This window comes from Macaca nemestrina, chromosome 12 (genome assembly GCF_043159975.1).
Source record: "Macaca nemestrina isolate mMacNem1 chromosome 12, mMacNem.hap1, whole genome shotgun sequence".
NCBI classification, from domain to species: domain Eukaryota; kingdom Metazoa; phylum Chordata; class Mammalia; order Primates; family Cercopithecidae; genus Macaca; species Macaca nemestrina.
In genome coordinates this window covers 21,393,454-21,413,677 of record NC_092136.1, presented here as the reverse complement: position 1 = coordinate 21,413,677, position 20,224 = coordinate 21,393,454, and the positions used below count along the sequence as shown (strand labels likewise).

The 20,224-nt window shown below is 44.7% G+C and overlaps 1 protein-coding gene across 5 annotated transcripts in view; it reads left to right on the top strand.

The window, feature by feature from the left end:
* The window catches only part of LOC105471617 (exostosin glycosyltransferase 2), a 198,864-nt gene that overhangs the window by 152,936 nt on the left and 25,704 nt on the right, over positions 1-20,224 (top strand). For 3 of the 5 annotated variants that reach the window (XM_011724183.2, XM_071074812.1, XM_011724182.2), the window contains one exon: positions 2,650-3,435. The exons of 1 other annotated variant lie outside the window; for it this stretch is intronic. In XM_011724183.2, the coding sequence (XP_011722485.1) occupies positions 2,650-2,788 (139 nt within the window). In that variant the 3' untranslated portion in view covers positions 2,789-3,435. Of the gene's footprint in view, positions 1-2,649; positions 3,436-9,595; positions 20,155-20,224 lie in introns of those variants that run through there. One more of the 5 variants, XM_071074813.1, reaches the window with a different exon arrangement.

The following is a 20,224-nucleotide window of genomic DNA, read 5'->3' as shown; positions in this document are numbered from 1 at the left end:
GCTCTTGGTGTGTTTGTACTTGATTGGAAAACCAACACAGGAGAATGGTTACTGACATGGTAGCTGGACCCCTGACAACAGCTCATGTGGGCCACCAGCAAACAGCCAAAATCCTGTCTCCCCTAACCTGCTCTCCAACCCAGACCCCCTGTGTGAAAAGAAAGTAGGAAGCACTGTTATTACCTGGCAGGAGAGTTAAGGACCTTGACCGTTCGGTGGAGGCCTGCCGCTTCTCCATTGTGGGTCTGTGTGAAGGAGAAAGAAGTACTCACTAGACCTGGGTTAGCCAGGGGCAGCTGTCAACAAATCAAGCTGGCCTGAGCCCCAGTGGCTTCTTGCCTGTGACCCATTCCTGTTGGCAGATCTAGTTACAGAGGAGACATTGTCCTCAATACTCTCTACAGGGCCATGGAACCACTATCCTCTGCCAAGAACCAGGATTCTTCTTTAATACATACTTGCTAGTACCTACGCTGGGCACAGCTGGGCTTTGCTGGCCAGTCTGTATGCATAACTAGAAATGAGAAGAATCTGGAATGTTACAGGCAGAACAACAGTCAAAAGTAAACCTTGGAGAGATTTGATTTTATCTGCCATTGCTTTGACCCCATAATCTGAAGAGAGGGAAGCTGTTGTCCCATGCTTGGTCCACCTCACTTTGTTAAAGTTCATCCGTCTTTTCTCAGTCTCCCTTCAATTTGGAACTAGGAACACCACCTCCTGAGTCTCAAAAGACTTCCAGCAGGAGGGAAACTCAGTCACTGGTGTGTAATGGTAGAGTGTGATCCAAAGAGCAGGCTCTATTGCCAGCTCAAACATGAGTTTAAAACCCAGTTCCACCACGTTCTACCCCCGGGTCGTTCTACCCCTGGGTCCTTGGGCAAGTTGCTTAACCTCTCTGAACTTTAATTTCTTAACCCATAACATGAGGCTACTATAAACCCAATAGTTGGGCAAGGCGGGTGATGAGTATGGGGGAGGATTACTTTAAGGAATCCATGAGATATGTATGTAAATTATTTGGCACATAATAGGTGCTCAGCAGTTGTTAATTTCCAGTCCCCTTCATTGGACCCTAGAATTGTGTTAGTAAGTACATTTGTATCATCTAATTAAGACTTTAGCCTTAGAAGCCAGAATGCCTGCTTTGGCTCTAGCCTTTTCTAGTTATTTGACCTTTGAACATGTTATTTATCCTCTCTGTATCTCAGTCTTCCATTATAAAATGGGAATAATAGTCCTACCCCATAGGATTGTTGTGAGGATTAAGTGCATTGTTAATGAGTAGAAAGTAATTTTAACACAGCTTGGAACATACAGTAAATCGTAGTTGTTGCTTTGTGGTATTGGTGGGCATGAGTTAAATGTTATGAGTTAAAGGCTCAAAATGAAATAATAACAAATTTTTTTAGAAACATAATGACCAAGAGAGAAGAATTGATAATAGCAGTCTTCTTAATTAACAGCTTTCTTGCTAAAGCTCAGAGCACTTGAACAAAAGCTTGTTGGTTAAAAGAATTTGAAACAATGCTTGCAGTATCTCTGAGGCCAGAAGAGACCTCTCTGGTCTGTGTCTTGACGTTCAGCTCCTGCTTGGTGAAAGGTTCTGCCTCCAGTTAGAGTCTGTTCTTTTTGTAGCGCTCTCAGATATCCTGGGCCCGACGGAGGCGAGAGTTTGACCTTTCTGAAATCCATCCTTGAGGTCCCCTTGACTTCAAAAGCAGCTTTTCCAGGCTTGTTTTCCCCCTGGCCTAGTGCTGAAGCATCCTCATTACCCAGCTGTCACACTCAGTTGGCCTGATTGACCAGAGCCATTCCCGAACACATGCCTGACCTGCTCACCTCTGAGAAGACTGGCTTTGGGGGTGAGGTGGAGATAGGGAGACGGCCTCTCCCCTCCTCCGGTGGTGCTGCCCTGCACCGGCACTGAAGCAGTTGTCGCTAACAGTTCTGACATGGAAGTGACAAAAATGATGAGAATTATGAAGGCTGTCCTGTGTGAACTTCAGCTTTCACAGAAGATTGTGCAGATTGACATCATACCCAGAGATTGCCACTTACAGGCCCTCCGTCAATGTTGGTTGAATGAATGAAGTATTTATTGTTTAAAATTTGGCCCTGTCACTTTTTTTTTTTTTTTTTGCCTTTCATCACTTTGTGAACAAGATCTCTCCTCTCCTTTTAAACTTCAGTAAACTGAAGCTCAGATCCAAGTAGTTTTTTTTTTTCTTTCCATCCTTTGCCTTCTCTTCGCTGGCAGAGATGGGGTTAAGAACTGTTGGCAGCTAATCCACCTTGGTTTGAGGCCCTCTCACACTGAGCTGGAGGAATGACTGGAATTTGAGGGGGAGGGGAAAAGATATTGTGACCTTTGCAGGCCCGTGGCCGCCAAGCACCATCTCCTGTTCATGTTCTCCCACCGAACTAATAGTCCAAGTACCCCCAGTTCACCTCTTTTTTCCACACCTGTTAACCTTTTTAAGAACCTGGGAGCAGACTGTGGCTACTTGAGCTTTTTTTGTTGATGTTGAACATTATGTATTTTGCTGTTATCTCTCAGCCTCTTGAATATATTATCTTTTCTCCCTGCCCCCATCCTTCTCATTCTGCTCAAACCCCTCCTCCCCACCTCCTCCCCAAACCCCACAGGTCAGAGTGCATCAACAAGTTTGCTTCAGTCTTCGGGACCATGCCTCTCAAGGTGGTGGAACACCGAGCTGACCCTGTCCTGTACAAAGACGACTTTCCTGAGAAACTGAAGAGCTTCCCCAACATTGGCAGCTTATGAAACGTGCCATTGGTGGAGGTCTGAATGTGAGACTGGGACAGAGCAAGAGAACAAGGCCTCCCAGCACTCCGATGTCAGAGAAGTGGGTTAAGGGTGGAAGGTTGACCTACTTGGATCTTGGCATGTACCCACCTAACCCACTTTCTCAAGAACAAGAACCTAGAATGAATATCCAAGCACCTCGAGCTATGCAACCTCTGTTCTTGTATTTCTTATGATCTCTGATGGGTTCTTTTCAAAAATGCCAAGTGGAAGCCTTTGTGGCATGCTCCAGAGTTAAATCCAGCTGAGGCTCCCTTTGTTTTCAGTTCCGTGTAACAATCTGGAAGGAAACTTCACGGACAGTAAGACTGCTGGAGAAGAGAAGCGTGTCAGCCCATTTTAGGTCTGGGGAATCATGTAAGGGGTACCCAGACCTCACTTTTAGTCATTTACATCAGTGAGTTCTTTCGAGGAACAGCCAAACCCAGAATTTGGTGCAAAACCCAAACATCTTGGTGGGATTTGATAAATGCCTTGGGACCTGGAGTGCTGGGCTTGTGCACAGGAAGAGCACCAGCCGCTGAGTCAGGACCTTGTCAGTTCCATGAACTATTCCTCTTTGGTTTGGCTTTTTGATATGATTAAAATTATTTTTTATTCCTTTTTCTACTGTGTCTTCAACACCAATTCCTGATAGTCCAAGGAACCACCTTTCTCTCTGGGTATATTTAACTCCGTCTTTGGCCCGACAACAGTCTTCTGCCCGTGTCTGGGAGCACACGCCAGGAGGAATGTCTGGTACCCTGTGCATCCAGCATCAGAAGGTCCCAAATGGTAACCACTTTAAGAGCAGATGACTCAGAAACCTCCAGAGGAATCTGTTTGCTTCCTGATTAGATCCAGTCAATGTTTTACAGGTATTGTCAGAGAAAAGCAGAGGGTCTGAACTAGCCATATAAGGAGTCGCTCTAGCTGGTACCTGTAAAAGTTGTGGGAATTGTGACCCCCATCCGCAGGGGATTCCAAAATTTCTCTCAATAAACTTAACATTAGCCAGGGAGGTTCTGGCTAACGTTAAATGCTGCTATACAACTGCTTTGCAACAGTTGCTGGTATATTTAAATCATTAAATTTCAGCATCTACTAATACTGCACATGTGTGAATTATACCTCTTTAAGCCCAGTTGATGAACAAATCTACCCTGGCAAATGTTAAATGTTATGGATTCGAAACAGATTTATCTGGCTCTAATATTAAGATTAGCCACAGTTTGGTCTTTAGCCATAACATATGTCCCCAAAACACAAAATACATAACAATTTGCTTAGAATATGGATATGATTACAGAAATCTAGTTGTTATGCCAGTCGACGTCACTCATACACCGTCCATTGTTCTGTTGAGTGACATGAAGGTGGGCAGTTATTATGCTGTAGTTTCATCAAGAGTCACTTCAGATGTGTTCCCCAGACTTTGAGAGGTCAAATTTCAGAAGTAGCAAAGTTGGAAGTGGAAATCATAAGAGTTTTGTCTTCTTTCGTTTGAATGAGTGATTGAATCCTGGACTATTATTGCCAAAGGGGGCAAGCAATCATCTCATCCAGTTTGTTCATTTTGCAAATGCAGAAACTGAAGCTGTGATTTTTTTCAGTGTCTGACAACAGCAAACACAGGTGCTTAACAAATACTTTTGATTTGGGTAATATGTACTGGTCAGTAGGAGAGATAGGAAAGCATTTTGGTCTCATATTCCTAATATTGGGGACGATATGATAGAAAGCAAGGAAAAGATTTCTGTTGTCACCCAGGTACCAGAGGCTGACAAGCACAGTGGGGACCTCTAACCTTTCTAGGGATTTTCTAGTTTGTTTTCCAAGATGTGGGGCAGGTATAGGGGAGGGCCTTACATTGAAATCTCAGCTGAAAGCTATGGACTCTGCTGGCATTGTGTATGTGTCATATTGCTCTGGCTTCTTCAGATATTTCTGCCCTTTTGCTCATCACTGAATGCACTACCTTAGTGGCTGGTTTCTAATGCAGCTTCTCTCCCAAAGGGTACATTTTTAAATTTTTCTTTTCTAAAATCTTAATAGCCCTTTGATTTTGGAAGAGGAACTCTTTCACCTGAGTTCATTGTGAGCCCTCGAGAGCTGTGTGACTTTGTCATCATCATAGGAGTCATTGGACTTTAAAGGAATTACAACTCCATTTAAAGTACCTCATTACTCCCAGGAATACTGGGTGTTAGATCTTGCAACATAGCATAGAACAGTTTATGTTAAAGAAGGAGCATTCTATCCCAGGCACCTGAAACAACCTCAAAGGTGAGGATACCCTCTGAACAGACAGGTGGTATAGTCACGGTAGAAATTCAGGACAGGGATATAGCAGGTGATGGCGATTCATGGATTCAGAGTGGGCTAGGGACTCCACTTCCTTGTTAGTGTATTTCTGAGCTGCTAACCAGCAAACCTCACCCATAAGCTTAGGTCAGGATCATCTGCCCTTGGGATGCCATAGAGCCTGGTTTCAGAAGCTGAACAATCATGCTAATTAAAATGTCATGTTCTGGCCTACAGCAGACAACAGCTGGTTTTAGATTAAGAAATCTTTTTAAAGAAATCACATCTTACTGGCCTGTAGAGAAGACGAACTTGAACTGGCCCTGGCCCAAGTGCACACTGAGCCACTGACTTTGCCCCCAGGGACCTAACTGGGCTGGGCCTGCTTGGAATGCCAGGGCTGGAAATACTTTTTTATTTTGCTGATTAACATTACATAGTTGTTAAAATGTTTGTCTCATGTATTTTACCAACCCTCAGACATTTAGGTATAAACCTCTTTTTCTGGGAGAATTAAAGAGGAAAACAGCAACTCTAGTTGTCAGAATCTTGTGTTCTTTCTTGCCAGTGATGCTCTGCTGTATCTTTTTTATTTTTTTTGAGACAGAGTCTTGCTCTTGTCTCCCAGGCTGGAGTGCAATAGCGTGATTCCGGCTCACTGCATCCTCCGCCTCCCAGGTTTCAAGCGATTCTCCTGCCTCAGCCTCCCAAGTAGCTGGGACTACAGGCGCCTGCCACCACGTACGGCTAATTTGTTTGTGTTTTTAGTAGAGGTAGGGTTTCACCGTGTTGGCCAGGCTGGTCTCAAACTCCTGACCTCAGGTGCTCCACACACCTTGGCCTCCCGAAGTGCTGGGATTACAGGCATGAACCCCCACGCTCAGCTGCTGTATCCTTTCTTTACTCAGTGTCATCGAGTTCAAAGTTCTGACCACTCTGGTTTCTCTGCCACAGCCTCATCTACTTCCAGCTGGGCTTTGAACTCATGGTTTTTAAGTGCTGGTTTCTCTGCTGCCTTTGGAAAAAAGTGACTGTCATGCTGGTCTGTGCTGACGCAGACTGGGAGCTGGAAGAGACAAACTCTCTCAGCTCTCATTGGCCGCAGGTGTAGCTAATAACCCTGTGATCCCAGCTTCCTTCTAGGATGATAGCCTCTGACAGGCATCATGCCAGGAGGAAACCAGAGCATCTTTATCACTGAAAGAGAGCACGTTTCTATCCACAGGTTCTGAAGTTGATTTGGGGTTAAAATCCAAGAACCTTTGATGGTTTTCAGCCAAGATAGTAATCAGAAAGTAGATGAGGCAGAGACTGGGTTTGGGAAGTGGTTGGGTTCTGGGAAGGCTCTTCGTAGCTCTGCAGTTAGAGCCTGTGAGGACCCAGCTGATAGGGTAAAGGCTTTGGGTATTGGAGACTTCCCATCAGCCACCCATCCTGAGCCTGCTGTGTTTCCTTTGCTTTGTAGCTCCTTTGGGGGTATGCTGCTTTTTCCATTTCTCTTGGCTCAGGTACTCTTCCACTGCAGCAAGAGAAGCCACAATGGGCTGTTCCCCAAGCAGCCCTGGCACGGAGAGGCAGGGTAGAGAATGCTAAACTGGCCCCATACCTCTTCCAGCCGCTTCCCGAGGAGCAGTTCTGGCAGGAGTGTTAACCATATTGGCAGCAGCTTCCGTCCAGAGAGACTTTGAAAGCAACTTGAGCTTTCCACTGCAGGACCTGGACGCATATGAAACCTGTGAGGCCTACCCCTACTCACCTCACCCCTGAGCTCTGTCCAAGCCCTGGAGCTCCTATCCTTGGCGTATGTTTGGTACTCACCCACTTTCTACTTCTGAGTAGAATCAAGGGCAGCATTTGGTCCCTTTATGCCAGCCATGCATCATCTGTGAACAGGCCTTATTGAGCTTATCTTGGCAGAGGAAAGTCAGGCAGGCAAGACCCACTCTAAATTTTAATGTTTCCCCCTCATTTTAAGGTGGGAGCTGTGAGTTCATTTGAAGACTGGGTGAGGGCATTGTAAGCTCAAGCCGCAGCCTCTCTTCCAAGCTCCATTCAATGGACTGTTAGGGATCCCCAGCTTCCCCACATTTCCTGGGAGGGTGTGTGGGTCTGTACAGGCAACCTTGTGTCATTCTTTCAATTTCTGGCTCACCACTGCTGGCAACAGTGGGAAGATAATCAGAGAAAGTTTGGCCCCCTCTCCTAAGTTTCCAGGCCTCTTTCCTTTTCAAGAAATAGTTGAGTCACCAGCATCTGTATCTGGCATTTTGTTTCTTCACATTTGCAACCATTTTAGGGTAGAGCTTTTTTTTTAAACAGAGTCTCACTCTGTCCCATCGGCTGGAGTGCAGAGCTGTGATCATGGCTTGCTGCAGCCTCAAACTCCTGGGCTCAAGCAATCTTCCCATCTCAGCCTTCCAAGTATCTGAAACTAAAAGCATGCACCACCATACCTGGCTTATTTTTTTTGTAGAGACAGGGCCTCACTATGTTGCTTAGGCTGGTCTCTAACTCCTGGGCTCAAGTGATTCTCCTGCCTCAGCATCCCAAAGTGTTGGGATTATAGGTGTGAACCACCATGCCTGGCCCAGGATAGCGCTTTTTCCTTTCTTCTGCTCTCCATTGGTTGGACCACTGGCTGCATCTCTTCCCACTCTCCCTGAAAGGCACAGAACTATCAGACAGAAGACAAGGTAGTTCTCAAGAGTTACCAGGCAGCTATGTCTGCTAGAGGCTTCCTCAGCAAAGCCCCATTTTGTCTACAACCTCTCAGGAACTGCAGGTGGGGTGGGAGCGGCTGACAAAGCAGGGATCCATATGTCTTAGACCAAAGCCACCAGTCAGGCCTTGCCACCATATAGAACCTTCCCTTTAAAATATATTTATTTGGACTTTTACTTATAGCTGCAAACATACCATTGGTACTATACCCAAGCATCAACTCAAGGAACATTTGGTTTTCTGGTGAGCACAGCTGAAGAACAACCAACTAGTTACTAATCCAGTTGAGGGAAGAGAACATTTATTCAGTCATTCTGTTATTCCTACTATTCATTTTCTCACGAAAATGTAGTCTTTGGCCAGGCATGGTGGCTCACGCCTGTAATCCCGAGGTGGGCGGATCATGAGGTCAGGAGATTGAGACCCTCCTGGCTAACACGGTGAAACCCTGTCTCTACTATAATTTACAAAAAATTAGCCAGGCATAGTGGCGAGCGCCTGTAGTCCCAGCTACTCGGGAGGCTGAGGCAGGAGAATGGCGTGAACCCGGGAGGCAGAGCTTACAGTGAGCCAAGATCGCACCACTGCACTCCAGCTTGGGCAACAGAGCAAGACTCCATCTCAACAAAAAAAAAAAAATGTAGTCTTTGCCAGGCAGTGTGGTAGGTCCAGAAGATACAGGAATTAGAGCTGACTAAGACAGTGTCCCTACCCTGTTCTTGAGCTCCAGTTCTAGTGGGAGTTCTTGAGCTTGGTAAGATGGTATGAGTCCATCAGTGGCCCAGGACTCTAAGTGTGTATGTTTTAGTCCCAGCTATAAATGAGAATTCCACTAACCCCATCTTCTCCAATGTATGGAGGATGCAAGAAGCTTTAAAATGTCCTTTTCTCACAGTGTCTTCCCTTGACCATGCCTTAGTTTCCTCAGCCAGAAACTGGAGATAGCAAGAGCACTTATGCCTGAGTTGGTGAGATGGAACGATGTATCAGATCTCTTCCCCTTTTATTAACCGGATCGTTTACCAGATTGTACCTGGTGATGCTGCCAGCCAGCCCTCTTCCGGCCCCTATTTCTGCTTACCCTGTTACCAGAGAGCCTGGGGATCTGGATCCTATCTGGCCCCGTCAGGGTGGATTACCAAATGAGCAGTTCTTTTGCCCCAGTCCCTTTCCTGTGCTGTAAATAAGCCCCATGTTTATTTTCTTACGTTATTGAAATGAGCACTTGTGATTTGGGCCTCTTTTGAGGAGTCCGGAGAGCGTCCATCCGGTGCCTGGTGAGGGCCCTGCATGGCTGGCTGCTGTCTGAAGCTATTTGGAGTCCTCTCCCTGTGTTTTCTGTGTGGCTTAATTTCAATAGAAAGGGCTGTATGCAACCCCGTATCTGCTGATTTTCAGGTTTCAACTTTCTGCCAGCATCACTGCCTGCTTAGAAGTAAAGTTATGTTTCTCATTAAGGGGATAACAGCCACAATTGAGGTAATTAACGAAAATTGTACATTGGTGGCAGCAGCTCCTATAGGATTTCCAATAGTCTTTCTCTAGTAGATCCTTGGGGGCTCACCTTGATCTCCTGTCTTCTGTCTACGCTGCACCAAAATACCTTGTTTTCCGGGTATAGTTCCAATAATTTTTTTCCTAACAGCCTTTTTGTCACCAGTTGGTTTGATAACTTACAACCCGGCCAAATGAGGGTTCCATTAACTCCGTCTTGTCCAAAGCATGGAGGATTCAAGGATTTTTTTTCTCTCTCTCTCGTAGCACCTTTCAGTTGCCAGTTGTACCCTGGCCCTTCTTTGGAAGTCATAATGATGAATATCCTTTAATAAGAGATTGATGCTCTTTCAACTCTCATGTCATCTGTACCATCTCAATGGAGAGGATGACTTTGGACGAGGTTGGGATAGAAAGGAAACATTTGGAAGTCCACTGCAGTGTATTATATGCTGTGTGGAAGTCTGGGGTTTAGGAAATATTTGGAGGGAGAACTTCCTAAGGAATTATTTTTGGTTCCTTTAGGCCTTAACAACACACCAAAAGTATCCTGTGAGACTATGAGCAGGACACAACATTGTTTCTTACCTTGGGCTGTGACTATTATCTACTTCTCAGTACAGATTACTTTGGTTAAATCACTCAGTAAAGAAATCCTTTCATGCCCACAATCTGAACCTGAAGGCTATTACTGAAGAGAATTGCATCTGACACCAAAATTTACTTTACTTTCAGAGAAAGGACCAAGAGAAAGTAAAATTTCACTCATGTTTTTAAGTCTATTGTCTTAAAAAGATTATTTTCCCTTAAAAAGTAAAAAACCTAATGTGATGGTTTCCTTCAGTCAACAAATACTTATTGAGCAGTTATTGTGTGCCAGATACTGTTTTTGGTGTGAGGATATGGCACGGAACAAAACAATGTACCTACTGTCATCAAGCTTACATTCTAATGAGGAAGATAACCAAAACAAGTAACTGAATATAATTTCAAATGTCAATAAATGCTGTGAAGAAAATAAAGCAGAGCATTACATGTGGATAATGACTTGGAGACATTTTAGGTAGGTTGATCAGAGGTGATATTTAAGCACAAATATAAATGTTGAGGAGTGAACCATGAGCACACCAGGCAGAGGGAAGAGCTGGTATAAAGGCCCTCAGGCAGGAACAAGCTCAGCTTATTTTAAGAACAGTAAGAATAATATCTGAAGCGTATTGAGTATGGAGAGCATGATAGATGATGATGCCAGAAAGGAAGACCAGTGCCAAATTGTGTTAGGATCATATGGGCCAAAAGGATTCTAGAGTCTTACTATGAGTAAGGATGGAAAGACACTGGATAGTTTTAAGCAAGAGAGTGACATATCTGAATGGCATTTTTAAAAAGGTTATCCCTGCTACTGAGTGGACAATAGGCTGTAAGGAGCAAGAGTAGAAGAAAGGAATTCAGCTAGGACACTATTTTAGGGACCCCAAGTAAGAAATGGTGACCTAAACTAGGATGGTAGCAGCAGAGGTGGTGAGAAGTTATATTGGAAGTAGAGTTTATTGGATGTACTGATGAATTGAATATAAGAGATGAAAACAAAAGAAGATGTACAGGTAACTCCAAGGTTTTTATCCTGAGTAACTGCATGATACCATGAGCTGAAATATGTCAGACTGAGCAGGGTGAGGGAAAGGAAATGTTGAGAGAGAAAAATCAAGAGCTCTACTTTGAACATGTTAAGTTTAAGATGTCTATTGGACATCTAAGGTATAGTGTCATTTAAACAGCTGGTTATCTAGAGCTCAAAGGAAAAGTTATGACTGCAAATAAAGATGGGATTTAAAACCCTAGGACTCAATAAGATTACCCAGAGAATTAGTGTAGTTAGAGAGGTGACAAGGATAGGGGCCCAAGTACTAGGCCCACTCTAACATTTACAGGTAGAGAATAAAAGGAAGAACCAGCAAAGGAGACGAAGTAGTTGCCAGTGAATTAGGAAGAAAACCAGGAAGGTGTCTGTAAGATACCTGTGATAAATTAAAAGTGCATGCTGTAAACTCTAGAGCAACCACTAAAAATCACTTTTAAAAGAGGCAAGGCTAATAAGGCAATACTGGAGATGGAATATCAAAAGTATACTCAATCAAAAAGCAGGAAAAGAAAAGTAAACAAAGGACAAAAGGGACAAATGGAAACAAAGAGCAAGATAGGGTTAAACCCAAACATGTCACCAATTACATTAAATGTAAATGATCTAAACACTATAATTAAAGGGTGGAGATTATCAGGCTGAATTAAGCAGCAAGTGCAATTACATGCTGTCTATAAGGAAAACCCCTATAAAAGTTAAGTTTAAAAAGTAAAAGGGTAGAAAAGACATACTATACAAATAATAGCCATGAGAAGGTGAGAGTGATTGTATCATCAGGGAGCAAGAGGAACATTTCATAATGATAAAGAGGCCCATTCATCAAGAAGACAGAATAAGATAATCCTAAAATGTGTGTGCATTAAATAACAATGCCTCAAAATATATAAAGCAAAAACTAACACTGAAAGAGAAATAGAAAACCCACAATTATATATAGATGTTTCAACGCTCCTCTCTTAGTAACTGATATAACAAGTTCATAGAAAAATGTAGATGACCTGAATAACACTGTCAACAACCTTGGCTTAATTGACAGTTATAGAACACTTCATCTGCTGTAGCTGAATACACATTCTTCTTAAGTGCACGTGCAACATTTACCTCAAATGCGTTACACAAAAATAAGTCTCAGTAATTTTAGAGTAATTGAAAACATTAAAAAGTTATCTGACCACAGTGAAGTTAAATTCTAAATCAATAACAGATATCTGAGAATATCCCCAGTAGTTGGGAATTAAATAACATTTCTAAATAATGTGTGGATTAATAAAGACACAAAGGAAATTAGAAAATATTTTGAGTAAAAATGAAAACAGTGTATCAAAATGTGTAGGGTACTTAGAGATTTGTAGCTTGAAGTTTAAATTAGAAAAAAAGAAAAGTCTGCATTAATAAACGAGGAAAAAGAGCAAAATAAACTCAAAGTAAGTAGAAAGAATAAAGATAAGAACAGAAATCAATGGAGTAGAAAATGAAAACAATGGAAAAAATCAAGAACTGGTTATTTGAAGAAGATTAATAACTGCTCAAGACTGCTAAAGGGAAAAAAAAGAACTAAGATACAAATTAACAGTATCAAGAATCAGAGGGGAACATTGGAACAGATTCTAAACATATTAGAAGGATAATTCATTGCTATGATCTGAATTTTTGTGTGCCTCCCCGCACCCAACCCCACTCCCCTCCAAATGTATGTGTTGAAACTTAATCCCCAGTGCACTGGTGTTGGCAGGTGTGGCATCTGGCAGGTAATTAGCTCATGAGCAGAGCTCTCATGAATGTGATTAGTGTCATTATAAAAGAGACCTGAGAGAGAGCACGTTTGTGCCTTCTACCACATGAGGACACTTAGAAGGTGCCATCTATAAGGAATGGGCCCTACCCAGACACCAAATCTGCCAAAACCTAGATCTTGGATTTTCTAGCCTCCAGAATTGTGAGCAGTAAGTTTCTATTGTTTATAAATTACCAGTCTAAGATATTTTGCTGTAGCACCCCAAACAGGCAAAGAAATATGAACTTTATAACAATAATTTCTGTAACTTACATGAAATGAGCACAATCCATGAAAGACACAAATTGACAAAACTGCCGGAAGAAGAAATAGAAAATCTGAATACCCTTGTATCTGTTAAAGAAATCTGTAATTTAAAATGTTTTGCAAAGAAATACCTAGGTCCACATAGTTTTACTGGCTAATTCTATCAAACAATTAAGGAAGAAATAATACCAATCTATTCAAACCCTTTTCAGAAAATAGAAGGGGAGGAAGTATGTTTCAATTAATTTTAAGTGGCCATCACTACGCTGATACCAAAGCCAGATAAAAACCTTACAAGAAGAAAACTGCAGACCAATAGCCTTCCTGAACATAAATGCAAACTCCTTAACAAAATATTGGCAAATTGATACAAGATTAAAGAATTCAAAGTTGGTCGAATGGTGGAAAATCAATGTAATTCACAATAGAGTAAAAGAGAATATTTGTGTGATTGTCTTACTAGATACAGAAAAAGCATTTGACAAAATTCCGTACCGGAATTGTTTTTGAAAAAACAGATGGCTCATGCCTGTAATCCCAGCACTTTGGGGGGCCCAGGCGGGCGGATCATGAGGTCAGGAGATTGAGACCATCCTGGCAAACATGATGAAACCCCATCTCTACTAAAAATACAAAAAAATTAGCCAGGCGAGGTGGTGGGCACCTGTAGTCCCAGCTACTCAGGAGGCTGAGGCAGGAGAATGACATGAACCTGGGGGTCAGAGCTTGCAGTGAGTGGAGATCGTGCCACTGCACTCCAGCCTGGGCAACAGAGCGAGACTCCATCTCAAAAAAAAAAAAAAAAAGAAAAAAAAGAAAACATATCCACACAAAAACTTGCACACAAATGTTCATAGCCAACTTTATTCAGAATAGCCAAAAGCTGGAAATAAGTCAAATGTTCAAGAGCAGATGAATGGATAGACAAATTCTGGTATATTCATACAATGAAATACAACTCAGCAATACAAATACTGAACTACTGAGTGACACAACATGGATGAGTTTCCAAAATAGGTGAGCAAAAAAAAAAAAAATGCCAGACACAAGAGTACATACGATATGTATGAAGTGTTGATTAAAAAAAAAAAAAAAAAAAGCTGATGGTTAAAAAGTATCATCTTTTTCAGTTCCTTGGTTTATCCTGGACTGGTATATCTTTCCTTCCTTAACCTGGGATTTGCTTAGGGCCTCAGGATCTAGGATGCCTCCAGTCCCATTGCCTCAGTCTGGTGTGTTCTTGGTATGGAATGCAGATTTGCCAACTAGGCGGCTGACATTTATTAAATGCTGGCCATGTGAGGGATGCCATGCCAGGTTCTTCAGATAAACAGTCAAAGGAGACATCATTTCTGCCTTCAAGGAACTCATTGAATTGATAAACACAGGAGATTAATCAGTGTAGTCCTATCTGCTGTATAAGGCAGTGCATGACAAAGGGCAAATGCACACATTCCCCACTGTGGAAGGATAGTAGGATTACTACCGACTTGGTCAAGGAGGTACCACTTGAAGGGGCTGTGAAGAGTTAATGCATGAAGATGGGCATTAGGTGGACAGGGGTGTGTTGACTGATAACCCTCCTGAACATAATTGCAAAATCCTTAACAAATAAAGAGGCACGTTGGGGCAGGCATTCGACCTGAGGGAAGTGAAAGGAAACAAGAAGATGGGAAAATACCAAGGATGTCCTAGGTTTTCAGGAGCACAGAGCCCAGACTGGGGAATTAGAAACAACAAGGCTGAACAGGATTTGAGGGCTACATGAAAGAGCTGGAACTCTAGTCTGTAGGCTGTGTGAAGGTTTTCAGGTTAATGTGCTGGTAAAGAATGGATCAGAGCTGGGTTTTGGCATCCCTATTGTTGATGGAGTGGACCAGGGAGAGACCAGGAATGAGATGTAGCCACTTAACAGTAGCCTGGGTAGAAAGTGAAAGGGCGCTGAACCAGAATGGCTGCTGGCAATGCTGAGACCCTTTTGGATATGGGGATGGAAAAAGGAGCCCCCTGTCCATTTCTGTGCCTTCCCCTCACCCCGATAACACATACCAGCCACACTGCTTGTTGTGTGCCCTCCCTTCGTATACTGAAGCCCTAACCCCCAATGCAACTGCATTTGCAGATAGTGCCTTTAAAGAGGTAATAAAGGTTAAGTGAGGTCATAAGTATGGAACCCTACTCCAATAAGACTGGTGTCCTTAAAAGAAAAAGGGGCACCAGACCTGTCTCCATGTGGGCACAGAGGAAGGGCTATGTGAGGACACAGAGAGAAGGCGGTCTTCTATTAACATAAGCCAGAAAGAGGCCAGAAACCAGATTTGCCAGCACCTTGATCACAGACTTCTGGCCTCCAGAACTAGGAGAAAATAAATGTCTGTTAGCCACCCACTGTGTGGTATTTTGTTATGGCAGCCCAAGCAGATTAATACACTATTCTCCCCCAGGTCCCTCACTGCCTCTCCACCCCCGCCAATCTGATAGACATAATATCGGACGTTCCCAGTGCTCCATAGTATGATGTCACTTTTGTGAAGCAGTTATCTGATATTTGGCGCCCTGCCCTTAGCCACTTGGATGGAAGTCAACCCCTTTGGCCTTCCCAGCCTCCAGTGTGCATGATTCCCCCACTGTACAACTCTCCACTGTTTTCAAATATTTTAACTTTTGGACTTTGTAACCACCTGATGAGATAAGCAGGAAACAGTTGGTTATCCCCATTTTACAGATGAAAAAATTGAAAATGAAAGCATTTTTGTGGCTTGCCAAAGGTAACAGAGGTAAGTTGCAAAGTCAGTTCTTAAACTCATGTCTCCTGTCTCTCGCTTCACCACGTGGGTTCCTGGCCAGTGCTCTCCCATGCTTTCGTCTGGACAGTGCTTTCTGTCCATACCTATCTTGGAGAAGAGCTATGGTTTGCCTTGTGTTTCATCCTTCCTTAGGCTTTTATCCCCTTCCCCTGTCCTCTCAACACACACACACACATGCACACTCATTTATTTTCATTCTTTCCCATGATGTAGCTTGGCCCTACTATCATAGCCACAGGGAGCCCCTTCCTTTCCCAAAGAGCCTGGAAATTACAGAGGTACACTGTGGGTACAGGACAGAGAAGGGATGGAGAGGGGGCTTGTGATGCAACCAAAGGAGAAATCCCAGGAGGCAGGGCAAGAACACCGTGTCCTCTGCACGTCTAAGAACCACATCCTGACTGGGGTTCCAGGCAGATCTCATGCAGGCACTACAGTGGGTTTTCTCCCAACTAGTTAAGGCAACACCTTAACACATGGTGTACACATGCTCATAAACTGAAGCTCCCTGTGGAGGTTTGCCCTTCCTCAAGCCTGTTGGTCTGTGTTGAGCTTAAAAAAAAAAAATCTGTTTGGAATCACACAGAATTCCTGGGAAAATTTCAACTCTCACACCCCATTGTCTTCTGGCACTAACTTGCATCTTGTCACTTGTGCACATAGACAGTTTGCAGTCAGCCCTATTCTGGGGAACTGGCTATTTGTGGAGAGCCTATTGTTCCTTAGCTGCTGAGCATGCAAGTCTAGACCTATGGAAGGAGAGGTACCACCACCACTCCACACCCTGCTCGCCAGACTGAGGATTCTGCTGTCACATGGCCCAGCCAGCTTGTGGAGCCCTGGGGTTGGCTCTGTTGCCTGTAGCAAGACCTGGGACAATGGGATTGGTGATGAGCTGAAGGCAAGAGTGGTTTTTGCTGGGGTTGGCACCAAGGCAGGAACGGAGCTGTCTTCAGCCGGCCGCTGAAGCTGGAGTTGAGAGTAGAGGGCTTAAGGGCATGAGGATTATCCAGGGATGCTGGAGCCCAGGGACAAGTGGAGAAGCTTCCAGATGCACACTCTTGGACACAGGACCTCTTGCACCATCTTGGGGAGCTGGCCTGGTGCTGACCCGGTGCTGGCCCAACCCCGGCAACGCTAAATAAAGAGGCCAGGTTTACTGCCGTGGCCACAGCTCATCATGAATGCACGTGAACCCTGGAGGAATGGGGTGGATGGGGTTCATGTTCAACTTGAGGCTCTGACACTTCCAGAAGATCTCTAGTGGGCTGAGTTGGCTTCCAGCTGTCTCTAAAACGAATCCCTGAGTGTCCTCTGACCTCCCTCCGCCCACCCTTAATCAAAACACAGCATCTCATTATTCTCACCTTCCCATTCATTCACCCAGTTACCTGATGTTCTTATTCTCTCAGGCATTCAGATGTGAACACAGCCTGTCTTCTCTTTGAAGAGCCTTTCAGGGATGTGAGGAAGTCAGGTGGATAAATAGATAACTTATATGTATTATGTGCCGTCATAGTATTATGAAACAAACAGTTTTGTGGAGGCACAGAAGGGCAGATGTTGACCTAGGGGTGGAAGTTGAGGTGAGGGCATGGGCTTAAGAAAGAGCTTCACAGAGGGTGCTATCATTTGGAGGATACACTGCAGAGTGGCTGGGTGCATTGGAGGGGATCTAGGGAGATGATAGAGGCATTCTAAGAAGAGATAGCAAGTCCAGTGGTGTGGCCAGGTGAAAGGGCCTAGATGGCTTGGGGAACAATGAGCTGTGCTGGGTAGTCAGACAGTGAAGGGCTGAGCCATAGTCCACAGCCAGAGGAGGCCCTGCTGGCCCTGACCTTGCCCTTGTCCTCCCCAGAGACCACTGAGGCACAGGTTCCAGGGGTGGGCTGCCTGCGTCCCCTGTGATGCCTAAGTCACCCATCAGGCCAGTCTTCCTCTTTAGCAGTGGCGCTCATCTGGACTCTGCGGGATTTGGGGAGTGCTCAGCTCCCACAGGAAGAAGCAGGGGCGTGAGGTAGAGACAGCACCCCGTGGCTTCACATGTGGTTTGCACATGGCTTTTCTCCCTCTCTGCTTCAATTCCTGCCCTGTGACTTGGCAGTGATTTGGTGTGGAGCATCCAAGTGCTGCCATGACCCTGAGCCCTCATATAGGACAGGCGTCATTTTTTAAAAATACAAGGTCCCAGTCCAGGTCAACCTAAAACCCAGTTGGGTCTCTACTGAATGTGAATGCACTGGCACAGGTATCAAATCTGAGATGTGGTTCCAAGAGAATAATGTTCAAATAGTTGGAAAGAGAGGATGAAAAGGAGCTTGTTGTTGTTGTTGTTTTATCAGACTCACCGCTGGGAGCTAGAGGGAGATGTCATTCTCTGGGAGTAATCATTGTCCCTTATGTCACTATGCCACATCGGCTTACAAAGCCCATGTGTGGACATTGTCCATTTAATCTTCCCCACACATTGGTAAGCTAAGCAGGGACAGGGCTTATTTCTATCCTTCAGATGTGAGAACTGAGAGTCAGCTGGTTTGGTCCATAAAAATGACTCCCTGTCTACACAGTGGTCCCCTGGAGGCTGACTGCCTCTTCCTGAGTCACCTTCGTGCTGGAAAGCAAGGAAACACCTATTCCACGGTAGAATCTGCGTTCCTTCTGCTTCATAGTTTGTCTTCAGAGGTTTGCTTTAAAAGTTGTCTGGCCATACCTCCCAGAAGGACAGTTCCCCTGGCCACTCAGTAGCAGAGCCAGAACTGGGACCTGCCTCTCCTGGAGGTCCCCCGCCCTGTGCTCCTGGTGCCAAGCAGCCTGGACCTCCACGCTCTGGCCCTCTCCTGCTTTCAGAACAACCCGTGGGAACAGAACGGTACTCAGTGGCACCGAGGGGCTGGCAGTGCTGGTTGTGAAGACCTCACTGCACAGTCTGTGCCAAGCACACCCCAGATGCAGGCGAGGCAGAGAGCTGCTGCTGCGACCCTTTGGGCTGCCTGAGAAGTGGGCTCTGTACCCCCTGCCCCCTTCTAGCTTCCCTGCAGTGCAGACAGGGCCTCTGGGACAAGGGGGCTGGGTATGTCCCAGACCTTCGCCGGCCACGCACCCCTTCTTTGTGCAGGAGCATCAGCCGGCCACCTGTTGTTCATCTAGCCCTGGTAATCCCTTCTGTACTGTGTCAGCAGTTCAAAAGGGCACTGTTAGTATTTTTTGCCGACTTCAATTAACGTGAGATTTCAGAGGCCCCTCTGATCACATTTCATCTGTCACAAGTCAGGAACAAAACAGACAGATTCCAGCTGAGAGGAGGAAGGAGAAGGAGTTTATTGCAAATAACAACAACCAAACAGTTTGGGCTGGGCCAGCAAAGGGTGTTCCGGGCGCGCCCAGCTGCCTCTGCACTCCATTTTGCCCCGTGCCTGGGCCCCTACGTCTCCTTCCCATCCGCGTTCCTCCTCTCCCAAAAAAGATGTAAGTGCAATAACTTACTTTAAAAGGCAAGAACGTTTCTTTTAATATTTTGCTATAATGTAGTTACATGGTGGTATAGGCAGTAAAACTTTATGGAACCGACCTCTTTTTTTTTTTTTTTACATTTTTCTGGATTTTTACTGTATTTTTAATATATATTTTTAATATTCCACCCCAGGCCATTAAGCTAAAGGAAAAGTTGCATTTATACAGGGTTAAAATATCTTACAATGAGAACAATAAGTATCGGTTGAGGTTCATGTTCCTTCTAGCACTCAGCTCTCTTTTTTCAACCACTGCACACCCAAACAGATGATTAGACATTGAAAACTGTCCTTCAAAATCAGTAGTATAAAGGCCTAGCTCTATGTGTGTGAGTGAAGAGGGAAGAAAGGAGAGGCTGAGGTGAGGTCGTGGAAGCACCTTTCCTCCCTACAGCGTCCTGAAAGAAGTGAAGTGGGGTTGATGGGTCTTTGTCACCTTCTTGTTTTTGAACTGGATAGTCACAGAGTATTATCCTGGGGGCCCGTGTGCCAACCATCCTCCCCCAGCTAGGCCTGTTTGCCTTTGCACCTGACAGTCAGAGCCATGAAACAGACCAGGAACCCCCACGTGTCTTTCGGGTTCTCAAAGATGGCCCCCCACTGTCTAGCCCAGGGAGGGAATGACTGCATAAGCAGGGTACATAGAAGCGTACGTTTCATGGAAACGTCCCTCTTGTCTGCCCAGCCGAAATGACGGGAGATGGGGCACGGAGCTGGGTCCAGTGTGATCACAGCCGTGTGTGCTGGGGACCCACCTCATACTTGCTGCACCCACCCCATCGCAGTGTCTTTGAGCTAACCTGGCCACAGTGCTTCCTGAAGCTGGAGGCACAGTACTGAGCGCTGAGAATCAAGTATAGTTAAAAGAATTCAAGGAAAGTTCTAAAAGCCCATGTC